At 41.3% G+C, this 16,783-nt stretch overlaps 2 protein-coding genes across 4 annotated transcripts in view; one reads left to right on the top strand and one right to left on the bottom strand.

Annotated features, from left to right (window-relative positions):
* Positions 1 to 1,899, bottom strand: part of EIF4H (eukaryotic translation initiation factor 4H) — a 104,457-nt gene extending 102,558 nt beyond the window's left edge. The window contains exon 1 of one of the 2 annotated variants that reach the window (XM_033921278.1): positions 1,706 to 1,899. In XM_033921278.1, the coding sequence (XP_033777169.1) occupies positions 1,706 to 1,770 (65 nt within the window). In that variant the 5' untranslated portion in view covers positions 1,771 to 1,899. The remainder of the gene's footprint in view (positions 1 to 1,705) is intronic. The other variant, XM_033921277.1, reaches the window with a different exon arrangement.
* A 6,524-nt stretch (positions 1,900 to 8,423) lies between these two features.
* MYBBP1A (MYB binding protein 1a) overlaps positions 8,424 to 16,783 on the top strand; it is a 91,039-nt gene continuing 82,679 nt past the window's right edge. The window contains exons 1-4 of one of the 2 annotated variants that reach the window (XM_033921276.1): positions 8,424 to 8,792; positions 11,150 to 11,245; positions 11,527 to 11,610; positions 15,378 to 15,452. In XM_033921276.1, the coding sequence (XP_033777167.1) occupies positions 8,574 to 8,792; positions 11,150 to 11,245; positions 11,527 to 11,610; positions 15,378 to 15,452 (474 nt within the window). In that variant the 5' untranslated portion in view covers positions 8,424 to 8,573. The remainder of the gene's footprint in view (positions 8,793 to 11,149; positions 11,246 to 11,526; positions 11,611 to 15,377; positions 15,453 to 16,783) is intronic. The other variant, XM_033921275.1, reaches the window with a different exon arrangement.

Below are 16,783 nucleotides of genomic sequence, written 5' to 3'. Positions count from 1 at the left end.
CAGTGACAGCCTTAAAGATCTCAATTGGAGGAAATTAGGGAGACGGGAGATATGATAGAGACATTTAAATAGCTATGTGGCATAAATACTCATGAGATGAGTCTATTTCAATTTAAAGGAAACTTCTGAGTGAGAGGGTATAGAATGAGGTTAAGAGGTGGATGGGTTCAGGAGTAATCTAAGGAAATACTTTTTTACAGAAAGGGTGATAGATGTGTGGAATGGTCTCCCGATAGATGTGGTGGAAATAAAGACTGTCTGAATTCAAGAAAACGTGGCATCTCTTAGGGAGAGGAGGAGATGGTGAATAGTGTGGATGGCAGACTGGATGAGCCATTCGGCCTTTATCTGCCGTCATGTTTCTTTGATATTTGATTAACTTTAATGATGCAGGGTTTTTTTTTATAGCCTATGCCTTGGTTATTCTTGGTACTTGCTTTTCCTTAAAAAGAAGGTAAAACAAGCATATAAATGTGCTCTCCTATTGCCACAATTTGAAGAATCTTAAATGTTCTGGAAACCCCCTGTACTACATCTTTGTTGGTCATTTCAAAAAGGTATCAAAGTACTAAAATAGCGATATTGGTTTTGCAGAAAATTGGTACTACATCTGTGAAAACTATTAGCTTCTCTTTCATCCTTACTCTTCAAATCTCTCAAGTGACCTGCATAAGCTTCAAGTTAAATAAATTGGAGAAAATGAAGCCCCAAGAACCTAGATCTCTCTAGTGAGAGAATCACAACATGTCAGGAAGCCCCAAATGTGCCAACTTTCATGTCAGAGAGTCCCAAATATACCAACTTTCCAACATGAACTCAACAGCTATCTGCTCTTACCTGACCCAATAAGAGCTTTTTGCTCTCCTGTTCTACTGATTTGCATCATCAGTCAGGCCCCAAATAAATAAAGGTACCCACCAAGACAGATAGGGAAAATGCTTTAAGTACCTGTATATAAACCACTTTGAGTGTGGTTGTAAAACTACAAAAAAGGGCAGTATACAAGTCCCAAGTCCTTTTCATAAGAATTGCCACAAAACAATGCTGTCTTAAGCCTACCCAAGTCCAATCCTGAAAAGTTCATGAACCAACAAAATAAAATCATAACTTGTAAAAAAGACAGTCTCCCCACCCTCATCAACCAAATACTACAGCTCTGATTTACAGACACGAGAACAGAGAAGGCATTGCCTCCTCTTGCCCTGCAAGAAACTGATGTTCAGCAAAACTGCAATACTGTATTGAAAGAAAAGAAAGACAGAGAAATCCAGCAGCTCACGATTTCTGCAAGTCCCGGGGTGAAACGTGCCGTCTGAACCCACACAATCTGGACGTCCCGGCGCATCCATCATACGCATCTCCTACCACATGTGTACACACAAAAAAAAAATCCTAATGAAGAGAGAGGCGCACGACCAACCTAAAGGGACCGAAACGGATTGGTGGATTGGTCTTTCAGCTAGCCCCCGGATTTCTGAGCAGTGCTGGGCAAACACATCTCCATCCCGGGCGTCTAGTCGGAAAAGGGGTGGTAAGGGTTCGCCACAACCCTCTCTCACCCGAGCCATGAGGAGAGGGCCCGGGGGAGCATCTCCCTGAAAGGGGCCGCCGGGCCCTCCCCGGTTCTGCGTTCCAAGAGGCCCTCTCCCCAGCCCGCTTCCCTTTCTTTCTCCGTCCTCTCTCTCCCCCAGCCCCCCTCGCTTACCCTCTGCTGCCGCCGCCAAAGCTGCTGTAGGCCCGGTCATCGTAAGAGTCGTAAGTGTCCGCCATTGCAGTTTCTTCTCTCAGACAAATCAGGGCGACTGCCAGGACCCGCAATATACCCCAGGCGGGGCTGTCCGGCGTCGTGCCTGATTGCAGCGCGCTCTGCCTTCCAGTCGCCTGTCTGTCTGCCGGCTGCCAGCACTCTTGAGTACTCGCCGTGACATCCAGATGAACACACACCTTCAGAGAAAGGCTTTTCACCTTCCTACTGCCTGCAGAATGCAAGCAAAATCTTTTACAAAAGGAAGCCTTAACAGGCTGGAGTTGCCATGCTTGCTTGCACCCTTTGCAAATCGGTGCTATCCAACGTTTTTGTGCCCCGCATTTTGGAAACTATAAATATTCCCTTTTCAAATATCTGTATTGAGAGCACTCCTTTACTATGCTCAGAGAGGGGTCGTTTGTATTGGAAAGAAATGGCAATTGTAAAGCACCCTTCATGGATTCAAGACAAGGTTGGATAAGTTCCTACTGGAACAGATCATACACAAGTAAGGCTAGACTCAAATAGGGCGCTGGTCTTTGACCTAAGGGCCACTGCGTGAGCGGACTAATGGGCACGATGGACCACTGGTCTGACCCAGCAGCGGCAAATCTTATGTTCTTATGATCTGATTAATTGTAGTTATGGGCTTCTTTTTGTTTCTTTAAATGCACACTTCAATATTTTGGAAATTTGAGTCAGAAATATGAACCAGATCATGAACAAAATATGTATTTTATTTACAGGGTTTACAATCCACCTTTCCAGGATCTCAAGTGACAAATATTACAATATCGTTTACATAAAAGCTTTAAACATATATAGTAAAGATATACTAGCTGCCTTGGTATAACTGAAATAACTTTCTCTTATACAATATGGAGCTCATAATTGAAACTGAAATACATCTAAAAACCCGCCCAAGTTGGCACTTGGATGATCTAAAAGACACGTCGTCCAAGTGCCGATAATCGAAATGGCTTTTTAGACGTATCCAGGAATTTTTTTAGGCCTCTGAATCCCGCTATGTGCCCAGAGCTGAAAGGGGCATTTTTGGAGGAGTGGTTAGGGTGGGATGTGGGCCAACCTAAATTTGGTTGTCCTGCAGGGATAATCGAAGGTTTGATGAGACTGCTTAGATGGAACGTGTAAGTGCCCAAAAGGTACCCAGAGTGACCACATAACCACTGCAGGGACAAAGTAAACACTTCCCCACACACACACTCCCATGTTCAATGACCCTGTCACACCCCCACAAATTCAAAATAAAAACATACATACCTGCCTCCGGAACATCAGCACCTGGCATAGGAAAACCTAGTAGAGCTGCACGGAGGTAGCATAAGTAGTCTGGGAAGTGGGCTACTGAACCATAGAGAGGAGGACCCAGGTCCATAAGCCACTCTAACCACTACATTCATGGTGGAACAAGTGAGCCCACCAAAAAAAAACCAAACCCAAACCCTACTGTACTGTCATATAGGTGCCACCTGCAACCATAAGGGAGTTGTGGTGAGATGTTTATGTGGCAGCCTTTTTGTGAAGTTCACAGCAGTGCTCTGTAAAGTGCCCCACTGCTCTGTTACCATGTTTGGGTGGCCACTCCATCACAATGCTGGACCCTCCCACATCCAAAAGCTCTTGTTCTGGACATTTCAAACTTGGACAAATTTTTGGTCAAGAATGTAATAATATAAAGATAGACATAGTGGCAGTATAGACAATTAAATACCTGGATGTATAGATAGACAATTTTTGAAAAAAAAATTATTTTGGTTGTACTTTTTGAGAATGGCCATTTTGCCGCTGCCAACTTTGGGCGACTAGTGCCCTATGTCCAGTTCGGACTTAGATGTTTCTTTTGATTATGCCCCTCCACATTACAAAATGTAATAGAACTGGGACAGTGAATTCTAAATTTTCTAGGGAAATAGGGAACAAAAGATAGATGATCACATTTTTGCTAGCTGATACCACATGAAAAATCAGTGGAAGGTGAGTCCAGATTTGAGCATGTAAATGTAGCACTGAGTGCACTCCTAGCTCCAAACCATTCCATCAATGCAGGTACTAACTGCATACCACCACAGTTACATACAAAGGACAGCACTGTGTGTACTGGACAGCACAATATCCTGACTACACACACAGCAGAGGTGGAGCAGTGTGCATTTGGGTGTACATTTAGTCAGGGTGTATTAGCTTTCCTGCCTCAGACAAGCAAGTAGAATCTCCAGGAGCTTGTCTCTTCTGGCTGCCTATTACACAGGCTGAAACAGCCCGAAACCCTCTACCCCACCAGACTCACACAATTCTTCATGGGGGAGCAGGAGACACAGCTGGCACCCACAAGGTCTCCCAACCAGCATGGAACCCAAATACAGCCTTTGCTCAAGCGCTTTGGTTAAAACCCAGTGAGCAACCTCCCAGGGGCTGAACCCCAAGCCAATCCAAGTGTTAGGCAGGCTGGCCAGACAGGTGCTCTGCAGCAAAGGTGGCCTGCTCAGTTAGAGACCTCAGAATACTGAGTCTGCAGCTTCTCCCAGGCAGGGTTGTCCCAGGATTACTGGGAAAAACACTCAAACCCTCTAAGAAAAAACGGGTAATACCCAAAAATAATAAATTTAGCAAAGCAGATGAAAAGACACCTTCTCAACTCGCATAAAGAAAATACTAAGGAGAGAGGGCCTGGTGATTAAGGGAGGTGAAGTTGAAAATGTAGATGATTCTCACAGGTGAAATGATGGACTGCACACCCAGACATGGCACCTAAATAGTGGGGTACCTTACAGGACAGTGCTGTGAACTTCACAAAAAAGGTGCCATGTCTTCTCCTCCCTACAGCTCCCTTATAGGTTATGGTGAGCCCCCCAAACCACCTCCTGAACCCCTAGACCCACTTATCTACCACCCCAATAGTCCTTAAGGCTGCAGGAGCCACTTATATGCCAGTAAAAAAGAGTTTTGAGGGTGTATAGGGGAGTGCACATGTTTAAGTATCAATGCAGTGATTACAGGGGCTTATGGGCATAGGTCCTCCTCTCTATGGGTCCGTAACCCACCCCCAAGATGACTTAAGCTGCCTCTGTGCTGGACGACTAGGCTTTCCTATACCAGGCGGCCAGGTGATGATGGTCTGGAGGCTGAATTTTAAAGGTGCGATTAATATTTTTATGGGGGTGGGGGGGTTCGGGGATACCTGGGGTACTGTGTGGGGGTCTATTTTATGTGTTCTCAGTGCTTATCTGGTGACCTTAGGTGGGTTTTTGTGACTTAGACCATGTTTTACACAACATTCAAGTTCCGTTGATCATGGGCTGTATAACTTTTGGTTATACATGCTGTACGACTAAGTCTAAGCTGGCCCACGTCCCGCCCAACTCCCGCCCTCGACACTCCTCCCTAAATGCTCCGTTTAGCTTTGGTCATTCAGCGGCACTATGAAGGCTTAGGTTGTTTAGAAATATGTCCAAAATCCGTTTTTAGTATCGGCACTTTGACGTTTTTGAGAAATGTTCATCCAGGTGCCGACTTAGGCCGGTTTTTGGACGTATTTCTCTTTCGATTATGAGCCCCATATTATATAAATTATATAGTTAATAGTGTGTTTTTTTGTGAAGTCTTTCTGATATATAAATTGTATTACACTATTGAAGTTTGAAAATCAATAAAGATTTATGAAAAAAAAAATAAAAGTGAGTTAAATGGTGGAGTTTAACTCAACGGTTAGTCATAAATTTTGTATTGTTGTGTCAAAATATAAAAATAACAGATGTAAAAATTGCAAATACTGACATATCCCAATCACTAAATTGAAATAAAAATCTTCTTTTTACCTTTGTTCTTTGGCCATTTTATTTTTCTAATTGTCTTGCTCCCAGTCTTTGGTTTCTATCTTCCTCTCTCTATTTTGGATGGTGCAGATAATAAATATTTTAAATAAACTAATAAAAATGTTTTCCCAAGGTCTCCAGTCCATTTACCTTTTTTTGATCCTAGCCTCTAGTTTCTACTTTCCTCTGTCTTGGATGGTGTGGTTAAAAAATATTTTAAATAAGAAAGAAATCTCTTTTCAGAATCTCATTATTTGTATTTAGTTTCCTCCTCTTGTCTTCGTTTCTTCCCTGCTCTCGTTCAGTGATTTTTCACTTTCAGCTTCCTTCCATTTTTTGTTTTCCATTTCACCCTTCTTTCTCATCATTTAGTCCAGTGATTCCCAACCCTGTACTGGAGGAACACCAGGCCAATCGGGTTTTCAGGCTAGCCCTAATGAATATGCATGAGAGAGATTTGCATATGATGGAAGTGATAGGCATGCAAATTTGCTTCATGCATATTCATTAGGGCTAGCCTGAAAACCCAATTGGCCTGGTGTTCCTCCAGGACAGGGTTGGGAACCACTGATTTAGTCCACGATTTCCTTTTGACCATACCTACATATACACAGCTTCCCATTTCTCTAATGCCAGCTCTCCTGTACCCTATCATTCTCATCCACAGCTTTTCCTCCCTCTTTTACTAAGGTGTGCTGATCGGTTAGTGCACCTTAGTAAAAGAGGGCCTTTATTCCCCAACCTTTCACTAAATCCCTCTTTCTATTTCCCTGCCCTGTACCCAGCATCTCTCCCTATTGTGTATCCAGAATTACTTCTCTCTTTCCTTGTAGTCCAGAATATTCCCATTTCTTCCCTTCACTACTCCCAATGTTTGGCAGTTCCTCTTATTTTCCTTTCCCCACTACCCATGTCCAGCATCTCTTTCTCTTTTCCCTTCACCATTCCTTCATGTCCAACATCTCACCCCTTCTCCCGCCATTGCTACACTATATCCACCCAGGCCTTCAGCAGCCTTGTCTTCCTAGTCCTTGCATGAGCCCTGCGTGGAGCTGGTGTAACTTTGTGCAAGAGCATTTGTGTGCTAATGGGTATTATTCTAGAAACCCATTTATTAAGGCACATACACATGTATGTAACCTTTAAAAAGGATATAAAATATGAGGTGTATTTTTAATATGTGTGTGGTGCAATGGTTAGAGCTACAGCCCCAGCACCCTGGGGTTGTGGGTTCAAATCCCGCACTGCTCCTTGGGACCCTGGGCAAGTCACTTAATCCCCCAGTGCCCCAGGTACATTAAAGAGAGTGAGCCCACCGGGACACATATGGAAAAATGCTTGAATACCAGAATAATTTGTAATCCGCATAGAATTCTATATGCGGAATATAAATAATTAATAAAATAAATAAATATATATATTATAAAATTACCCTCCACATGTAAAATTCTACACAGCCCTTTAAATAGATATAATTCTGTATAACATAATAAGCAAGTAGAATTCTAATGACTCAAGATCATTATTACACCAGCTCTTCAGTCATATATTGAAGATCGAGATGTGATATAGCCTATCCTTCCCCTTACAATATACAAGTAATACTTCAGAAAGTCAGTTCTGGCCTGGTGGCTCAGGATCCTTCCCTAATTTATTGAATTATTTATTTACTGTATTGACTGGCTCCTAACCAGTCCATTTGTATCTCAGTTTGCAGAGGAATTTGGTAGCCATTTTGTCTTCAAGACCTGCCTCCAAAGGCTCCTTTTACAAAGGTGCGCTAAACGTTTTAGCGCACGCACTGGATTAGCACGCACTATAGCGTGCACTAGCCAAAAATCTACCGCCTGCTCAAAAGGAGACGGTAGCGGCTAGCGTGTGCGGCAATTTAGCATACGATATTCTGCGCGGCCCTAGTGCGGCTTTGTAAAAGGAGCCCCAAGTCTATTCTTCTGGTGACTTGTAGGAAAGTTTCCTTTTTCACTTATTTTTCTGAGCCTGTCTTCTCCATCCAATCTGCTCTGATGCTAACCATAATAGTGTTGATTCCGTTTCATTCTCATTTATGTTGCAAATATGTATAAAGTACTTTGGGGGACAGATAGAAAAGGGGATGGAACAGCTTTGCAGTTGATGGGACAGAATATCAAATTCAAAAAGTTCATGGGAAAGTAAAAGGGATATTTAGAGCTGAGAACGAATAATGTTAGAGGTGAAGTAGGAATTATAGTGGCACCGTGTAATATTTTGTAGGTATTTCGCATAAGGGCATTGGTTAAATACATTAGATAACAAAATAAAGTCCTGTTTACTTTTGTCATCTTATCTGCACTTCTTGACACCATAGATATCTTAGGGTTGCGGACGGAATTTGAGACATCCAGGTTTTACTGCCATTGCTTTCAGTTGAAGTAAAACCCGGATGTTTCAATCCGTCCTCCTTTTTCTGGAGTCATATGGTGGGTAATACGAGAAATGCATCTTTAAGGCTATTTAATCGGTAAACTACGATGGGGTTGGTATGCAATATAATCCTCGTTATCGATTTTAAATGTTGCATAAAGAATCCGTTGTATAGTTTAGTGCAGTGGGCTGAAATCCTGGGGAAGTTGACTCGATTTCCACTGGGGTTCCTGATCTTAGGCAAGTCACTTAAGCCTATTGCCCCGGGTACAAAAAAAAATAACTTTTGATGTGAGCCGAACAGAAAGTACCTGCATATAATAAAACCGTTTTGGTTGTACCACAGAAAGGCGGTTTATCAAATCCAAATCCATGACCCTGGTAGAGGGGAAGGGAAAATTATGCTTGTTTTATCCCATCTGATTTGAAATCAGTTTTAATGACGTCTATCAGGATGTGCATGCTCAACACCCCCATCAACTTCCGCCCCCCTAGGACGACCAGCTCTGCGCTTGCGCGCCCTCTGGTCCCAAGCGCTGACCCCGGAAGAGGTGTTGCAGTTACTGGGTTACACGTGGGGAAGTCGCCACATGTCCGGGCTTAGGGGTCCCGTTAATGAAATGGAGGAGGAGATAGAGGGTGTAGCGCCGTCGTCGCCTCAGCGATCCCAGGGCACAAATCACCGGGTCGGTTTGCTCAAGCAGAACCGGCAATTCTTAGATTTCTTCTGGGACATCGCCAAGCCGGAGCAGGCTGTGCGCCTGGCCGCCACCGAGAACCTTGTGAGGTACCTGAAGAGCGGCGAGAAGGTATGTAGGGATCCTTCCTCTCCCCTTTTGCCTTATATCAGGGGTGTCAAAGTCCCTCCTCGAGGGCCGGAATCCAGTCGGGTTTTCAGGATTTCCCCAATGAATATGCATTGAAAGCAGTGCATGCAAATAGATCTCATGCAGATTCATTGGGGAAATCCTGAAAACCCGACTGGATTCTGGCCCTCGAGGACCGACTTTGGCACCTGTGCCTTATATAGTGTATCTGTCAGACTGTTGGAGAGGGTCGGAGTGTGGGATGTAACGGTGTCGCGGAAGGTTGTGCATTTACTGTGGTGAAAAAAGTTGTGTGAATTTAGGTTCGAACAAAATACGTTGATTATTCGATTTATATGATGTTCTATCTTTTAAGCTGGAGCAGTGTGATTCTGTTTTTTATATTAGGATTTGGTGCACACCTTTTTCGGATGTAACTCAAGGCTAACTACATCAAGTACAGTGGAACAATATCGTAATTTCTGATACTAGTAGGGAGCTGTGTAACTCCCCCCCCTGTGTAATTTATGCAGGCTATACAGAGAAAATGGGGGGGGGTAAAATTCCCCCACGAAAAGTACACACACACATTTGATATAAAGGTGTTTATTTTGCTAGTAAATGTGGTTTCATCAAATATATTGTTTTATGTGTGTACTTGCAAACTTTACACATTTCCGTCACTCATTTTATAAAGTACTGTTTATAGGCATGTGTGTCTTTATAAAATAGCACTTAAACATGCACATCCTTACTCTCTCAGACCAGGACCCTTGTGATACAATTATCCCGTCACAAATCCTGTATTACAACTCTGCTGTATGAAGTGCAAATGGATGATGCTTGAATGTTTCCATAAGCATACATTCTAAGCAGTGTTAGCGGGTCTGCTTTATTTCACTGTAACCATTTTTGCATGCAAGTAAAATAACCTTTTTTTTTTTTTTTTTTTAAATTGCCTATCGGTACATTGGTGGTTACTGAAAAACTACAATAATAGAACCATGTATTGAAGAGTAGCATAGTAATAGCCGGAAAATTGCTAGTTCTTAGGGCAAATGTTTCCTTAGACTTACAGTGGTAGTAGTAGGTCAAGGATAGGCAATCATAATACATAGAGGGCCACATAAATATAAGTACTATCCCTGGCTGGCCGCAATGTTATGTAATGTCGGAAATGGAAATGTATGGATCTCCAATAAAGAAGTACCAATTCAACTAAAAAGGACTGAAAAAAATACTAGAGTGGCTGTTTTAAAAATATTTGCAAAATACAGTATTTAAAATTGCCAAAACTCTGGTTATTGAAGTTTTCTGTGTATATGCCCCATGTTTGTATTAAGAAAATGTCATACTCTGGCCCAGAAATTGTCAATCACTCAGTCTGAAGAGGAACCTTCTCCCACTTATTTTAGGACTATCTACCAGTGCTTCTTCAAGAGGTGCCATCATGGCCCAAAACACTGCTTTTTAGTCTCTGAGCTACAAGGGATTGCTGAATTAGAAAAAAACTCTTAGAAGAGTGACCAGAATGATAATGGGGATGGAACTCCTTTCATATGAGGAAGGGTGAAGAGGTTAGAGCTCTTCAGCTTGGAAAGAAAGAGAGCTAAGATTGAGTCTACAAAATCCTGAGTGGTGTAGAATAGGTAAAAGTGAATTGATATATAATTTTTTTTTTACTCTTTCAAAAATTGCAAAGACTAGGGCACATTGATGAAGTTACATGGAAATACCTTTAAAACAAATAGGAGGACATATTTTTTTTTATTCAACAAATAGTTAAGCTCTAGAACTTGCTGCCAGAGGATGTGGTAACTGGTTAGCATAACTGGGTTTAAAAAAAAGGTTTGGACATGTTTCTGGAGGAGAAGTCCATAGTCTGCTATTGAGACAAACACGGGGAAGCCACTGTTTGCCCTGGGATGGGTAGCATGGAATGTTTCTACTATTTGGGTTTCTGCTAGGTGCTTGTGACCTAGATTGGCCACTGTTGGAAATGGGATACTGGGCTAGATGGACCAATGGTCCAACCCAGTATGGCTGTTCTTATTCCTGTCTATGGGCCCTGAAATCTTAAATCTCAAGTGAGATCTAGTAGTGTAACACTTCAGATTTTTGATCACTTGTAGAGTTTGGCTTTTATTAGCTTTAGTTTAGAGTTTTTTTTTCCACTGCTTTCTACTGAATCACCACCACATGAATATCTGCCTCAGTCTGAATTAGATTCAGCCTGATAGATGATGTCTCTGCCTGATAAAGTGATTATATAACTATTCATTGTATTGTAAGCAGATCTATAATGTACTGTTTTACCTAGCAGGATTTTACTACCTTTCCTGTGTTTTTTTTTTCTGTAGGCAGATGAATTGAAATACACACTGAAGAGATTGGTAGAAGGGCTGGCAGCTACCCGAGAAACGGCTCGGCCAGGTTTCAGCTTGGCACTTGCTCAGGTAAGCATTATTTCATTGAATTTTAATAGCTCTTGATTGTAAGCTAGAAAGAAAGTATAGTAAGGTTAGTTTCTATAGTCCTTAGTTAATTCATCCCTCAGACATCTGTCTGTATAATTCTTGTCCCTGTTGTGTGCTTTTGGACAGTGTCTTGGAATTCAGAGAAGAGGCAGTTAAATGTTCCAAAGTCTTGCTTTTGGGCTTAAGGCTTATTATTTTAAGGCAGGTCTGTTAATGATGGAAAGTGTCCAATACAGTAACACATTTGCTCTGCTTCTTAGGTGTTGCAGTTTTTTGAAGAAGTCCCACTTGTCACAGTGTTAGAATTGATTCAAGAAAAACACAATCTTCAGAAAGTGAAAAAGGTGAGGACTCTCTGCTATGGTTAGTTTGTGTGTGGTGGTGGGGGCCATAGTAACTATTTAGCTGTGACACTTTTCCCTTCAATATTGTCTGGTAGAGAGGATGTTCTCTTTCTGGCCTTGGAGGCTAAAACCAACAATGGTAAAACTATGTTGCTGCTCTAGTAAGTGGAGGGAGATTATTTTCTTATGTCATACCCTTGGTGGTAGAGTAGGCGAGGATTTGGGAACATGACATAGTATCTGTGTCCTTGGATGTCTTTGAATAGTTTTGGACTACAATGCAGCAAGGTTTGAAGTAACCATATTCCTGGGCCCAGTGCAAAGGTATTAGGCACTAGGTGAACCTTATTCCTCCTACAATTAACTTTCAGGCTTTAAGGCACAACCCTCCTCTCAATTTATTTGCTAATTAAAGTCAACAATTATGATCATCTCAATACCACTTCTTCCACAATGATCCTCCAGAAATACATAATTGGACTCATTAGGTCAATTTATAGTAAAATGTCATGGGAACCACATTCATAAATAATTCTACAGTGGTTAATATTGTAGCAAACTTTGAAGGTGCTGAGGCACAAAAATTCTCAGGCTACCACCTGAATCCCAGAAGAAGATTTAATTCGGAGCCCATGGTTAGGTGTATTGATAGTAATTTAAGGGGCATCCAGAGGGTGTGGATAACATGAGCCATTATCATGGCTTTGTAAAAGGGGCCAAAAGAGTGTACATTACTGGAGAAAAAGTTTCGAACATTAAACATTTCAGTCCCTTTAAGCACAAACTTGTTCCAAACATAGGGCTCCTTTTACAAAGGTGCGTTAGGGCCTTAACGCGCGCTAGCCGCTACCACCTCCTTTTAAGCAGGCGGTAATTTTTTGGCTAGCACGCACTAATCTTGTGCATGCGCTAAAAACGCTAGCTCACCTTAGTAAAAGGAGCCAATAGTCTTTAGTCACATATAGTCTTTCTTAGCCTAAAAAGTCTTAATATGTATCATCTTCTGTCTGTATTTGGCTATCTAATGATGGTGCAGGAACAGTGGCAGTCTTTTTAAAGATTTCTTCCGGTGTCATCTATCTAATTAACAAAGGTTTTTGTTTCAGTAGACTCTCTTTGATTGTGTGCACTGCCAAAATCTCATGCTCAATGATAAATGCACATTGTTCCATGCCACCAATTAACTGGTAACAAGACTCTTAAAGCAAATAATAATGGCCACTCATAAAGTTCAATCTTTATCCAGCCCAAAAGGATCGCGATCAATCATCAATTCTTATAAATCGACTGAATATCACCTTAGTGTTTGTGTTCAAATAATTTATAGAGAAAACGCCTCAGCCCCACCACTCCACCGCAAAAACTTTAGTTTAAATCGCGGGAAGCAACGTGTGGCGCTTCATCATTGGCTGTCTTCACTATTTTGTTATACATAGGTAATTCTTCTAACAATCTTCTAACAATCTAACAATTCTTCTAATTCTTCTAACAATCTTTTTTTATTTTTTAATTTTTATCAATAAAACTTGATTATCAAACTTCATTTCTTGTTGGTAACTCAATATATTAGATAATACTTATCTCAGCCAACTCAGTTGGCTGAGATAAGTATTATCTAATATATTGAGTTACCAACAAGAAATGAAGTTTGATAATCAAGTTTTATTGATAAAAATTAAAAAATAAAAAAAGATTGTTAGAAGAATTACCTATGTATAACAAAATAGTGAAGACAGCCAATGATGAAGCACCACACGTTGCTTCCCGCGATTTAAACTAAAGTTTTTGCGGTGGAGTGGTGGGGCTGAGGCGTTTTGTCTATAAATTATATGAACACAAACACTAAGGTGATATTCAGTCGATTTATAAGAATTGATGATTGATCGCGACCAATTAACTGGTGACACATTTTCACCATATCATTTTTGGAGATTTTTTTTCTCCGGTGTTCACAAAATCTTCATCATCACTATCACTACTATCCTCAAGCTTTTCTTTATTTACCAACTTTTCAGCAATATCTCCATCTCTGAAGGAATGCAGAACAGATGCATCTTTGTCAGTATTCAGCACTTCATTATTATCAGCTGCCTCTTAACTTATTAACATTTTCAGATGATAAACTTCTAGCACAATGAGGTTTGCTATCATCAGCGTTTCATCACTGACTCTGAAACCTTCAACGTCTCTCTCTGCAGGTTCATTTTTATCAAACATTGATGATGGCCAAAGTTAATGCCAAGCATTTTGTAATGCTGATCTACAGTAGTTACTGTATTTTTGGTTCAGAATTTTTTTTTTCTTGTTTTTTTACATTACATTACATTAGTGACTTCTATTCCGCTCGTACCTTGCAGTTCTAAGCGGATTACCAAGAAGCTAACTGGACATTTCCAGGGAAATTACAGTTTAGGAATTAGGATTACAAAGAAGATAACTGGACATTTCCAGGAGATTTGCAGTTTAGGGAGCTGTATACATGGATGATACTTTGGAGAGAAGAAGGAAGCTAATTGGACATTTCCAGGAAAATTACAGTTTAGGAATTAGGGTTACAAAGAAGATAACTGGACATTTCCAGGGGATTTGCAGTTTAGGGAGCTGTATACATGGTTGATACTTTGGAGAGAAAAAATTACAAAGTAGTTATGGAACCAATCTCCAAATATTTCTCTGGTTACCCATGCTTTCTTGTTAGCTTAATAATCTATAGGTAAATGACGTATACCCTTCAGACATCGGGGATGTTGGCTTTTTCCAGTCACTGCCAACTTTAATTTGTGTGTGCCTGCAGCATTGGTACATACAAGAACAGTTACCTTGTCCTTTGTGTCTTTAAAACCAAATGGTGCTCATCAACTGTTGGCAGTGTTTTTCTAGGTAATGAATACTCCACAAGTCAAAATTTTTTAAAAAAATTTTGTTCAGTTTTTTTATTTATTTTAATTTGTGGAGTATTCATTACTGTGATATTTTAACACAAGCTTTGAATCTTTATTGAACTCCTTTTTGGATTGTAGTGTTTTTCTAGAACATAGCACCAGTAGAGAGCTGTTTCATCAACAGAAAACTAGTGTAGCGTGCTTTCTGTGCCTATTCTATATAGTCTTCTGACAGATTCACTTCTTAAGGAACTGATTGCAGCGAAAATAGATTTTAAAATTTTGTGCTTTGCTTGTAAGCTTTTATACAGGACTTGTCTGTTTTATTTGTAAGATATATTAAAAGCTTGCCCATATAAGGTATCTAAACGATCCACAAACATTTAATAATTTGAGCTTGTAACATCTTCTTCTAATTCACTAGCCTCATTATGAAAACTGTCCATCCTCCTGCAGGTACATGCATGAGTTGGTTCTTTGAGTTTGTATGTCAGGGCCCACTGTCTTGCCTTAACTGAAGCTACCCTTTTCTAACCCTCCCCTCCAAGAAGCTATTGCCCCGAGTCTTTCTAGTGGTTAATCTGGCCCTGCATGTTCCACAGTTAACATTCTGGAACAGAGTTGGTTTGTACCATGTGGACTGGGTTAAAAATGATTTAGTATGAAGAAATGTTCCCCACACATTGAATTGGGAGTGGCTGCTGCAGTTGTGCGGGATTGTCTAGGTTGGCAGCCAAGCCATTATCTCTTTCCACTGATGAGTTAGTTAGGCAGCTGCATACTCCAGACTCATATAGGTTGTTGAACCTGTAGTACAGCTGTTCATCTCTTTATGCCAGTAATGAGATTGCTAGTTCATCTCCATGTTGATTCTTTCTGTTTCAGAAACTGTTCAGAAATGCAGCCTTTGGAAACTTCTTTGGCGTGCTGGCGTTATTTCAATCTGGTCGACTCACAAAGGTAGGATCAGCTTTCTATGGCATGGAACAAGTCCTCCTACCAACAAGCCTTTTCCAGTTCCTCAAATTCTGAAAGCAGTGCCTTCCAGGCCAAATTCTGAGAGGTGCTCTGTAATAGCTCAGAAGTCTAACCCAGTAATATGACATATTCTTGATTTGTGGATTCAGATACATAGGTGATGTTATGGGGATAAAAATTATTTTATGGGGGCTGCTATTATATATATGCCTAATTTTACTCCAGGAGAAGTTGATGTGGCCTTTCATCTCTGGGGAAAGGTCTTAAAACATTAGGTCAATTGTTAGAAGATGGGGAAATTGTCCCTTTTGAATCATTGAGAGAAGAGTATGGCCTCGCACTAAGTGATTTATTCTATTATAGACAAATTGAAAGTTTTATTAGAAAAGTGGTTCTAAAAGAATTAGTTGTTGTACAACAGTCGGATTTAGGGACGGCTATGATAAAAGAGAGTGGGAGAGGAAGTCTCACTAGATTATATAATGCACAATTGGAGCATCTTTATCCCCCTTTGAAATATAGACATCGCTGGGAAAAGATTATAGGTAAATCTTATTCTGATAAGGAATGGTTTAAAATATTGCATTATCCCAGGACAAGCAGGCAGCATATTCTTAACGTATGGGTGACGTCACCGACGGAGCCCCGGTACGGACACTTTTAACTAGAAAGTTCTAGTTGGCCGCACCGCGCATGCGCGAGTGCCTTCCCGCCCAACGGAGGAGAGCGTGGTCCCCAGTTTCTTCGTTTCCGCGGAGCGAAGAAGATGCGTGTGCTTTCAACAGCTGTTGAAAACTCTCTTTTTGCCTTCCCGCTTTTTTTTGATCTTTTTTCTCATTTTCCCTTTCGGATTCTTTTTTTCCCTACTTAAAAAAAAAAAAAAAAATTTTTTTCTCTAATTTTTCTTTGTTTTTTCAACCGGCCCCGGCGGGGCCTGTTGTAATCATACAGACCTCCGGGTTTGATTTTGCGGAGGCCGTGTTTCCCTTCATGCCCCCCCAACCGGGCTTCAAGAAGTGCCAGCGGTGTGCACGCCCGATCTCCCTAACGGACCCACACAATTGGTGCCTGCAGTGTTTGGGTCCAGAGCATCGGGCTGACACTTGCACCCGCTGTGCTACTCTCAAGAAACGCACACTTAAAAACCGGCAAATCCAGCAGAATCTCCTCTTCCGCACCAGTTCTGCCATGGATCCGGCCCCGACGTCGACGGTGCCGCCTAAATCGGCACCGACCACATCAACACCGCCTGACCCTTCTTCGGGGTCAATAGCGCCAGGTAAGCCGGCTAAGAAGCCTTCCACTTCCCTTGA

The sequence above is a fragment of the Geotrypetes seraphini genome, chromosome 15 (assembly GCF_902459505.1).
Source record: "Geotrypetes seraphini chromosome 15, aGeoSer1.1, whole genome shotgun sequence".
Lineage (NCBI taxonomy): Eukaryota > Metazoa > Chordata > Amphibia > Gymnophiona > Dermophiidae > Geotrypetes > Geotrypetes seraphini.
This window is presented reverse-complemented; position numbering and strand designations above follow the sequence as displayed.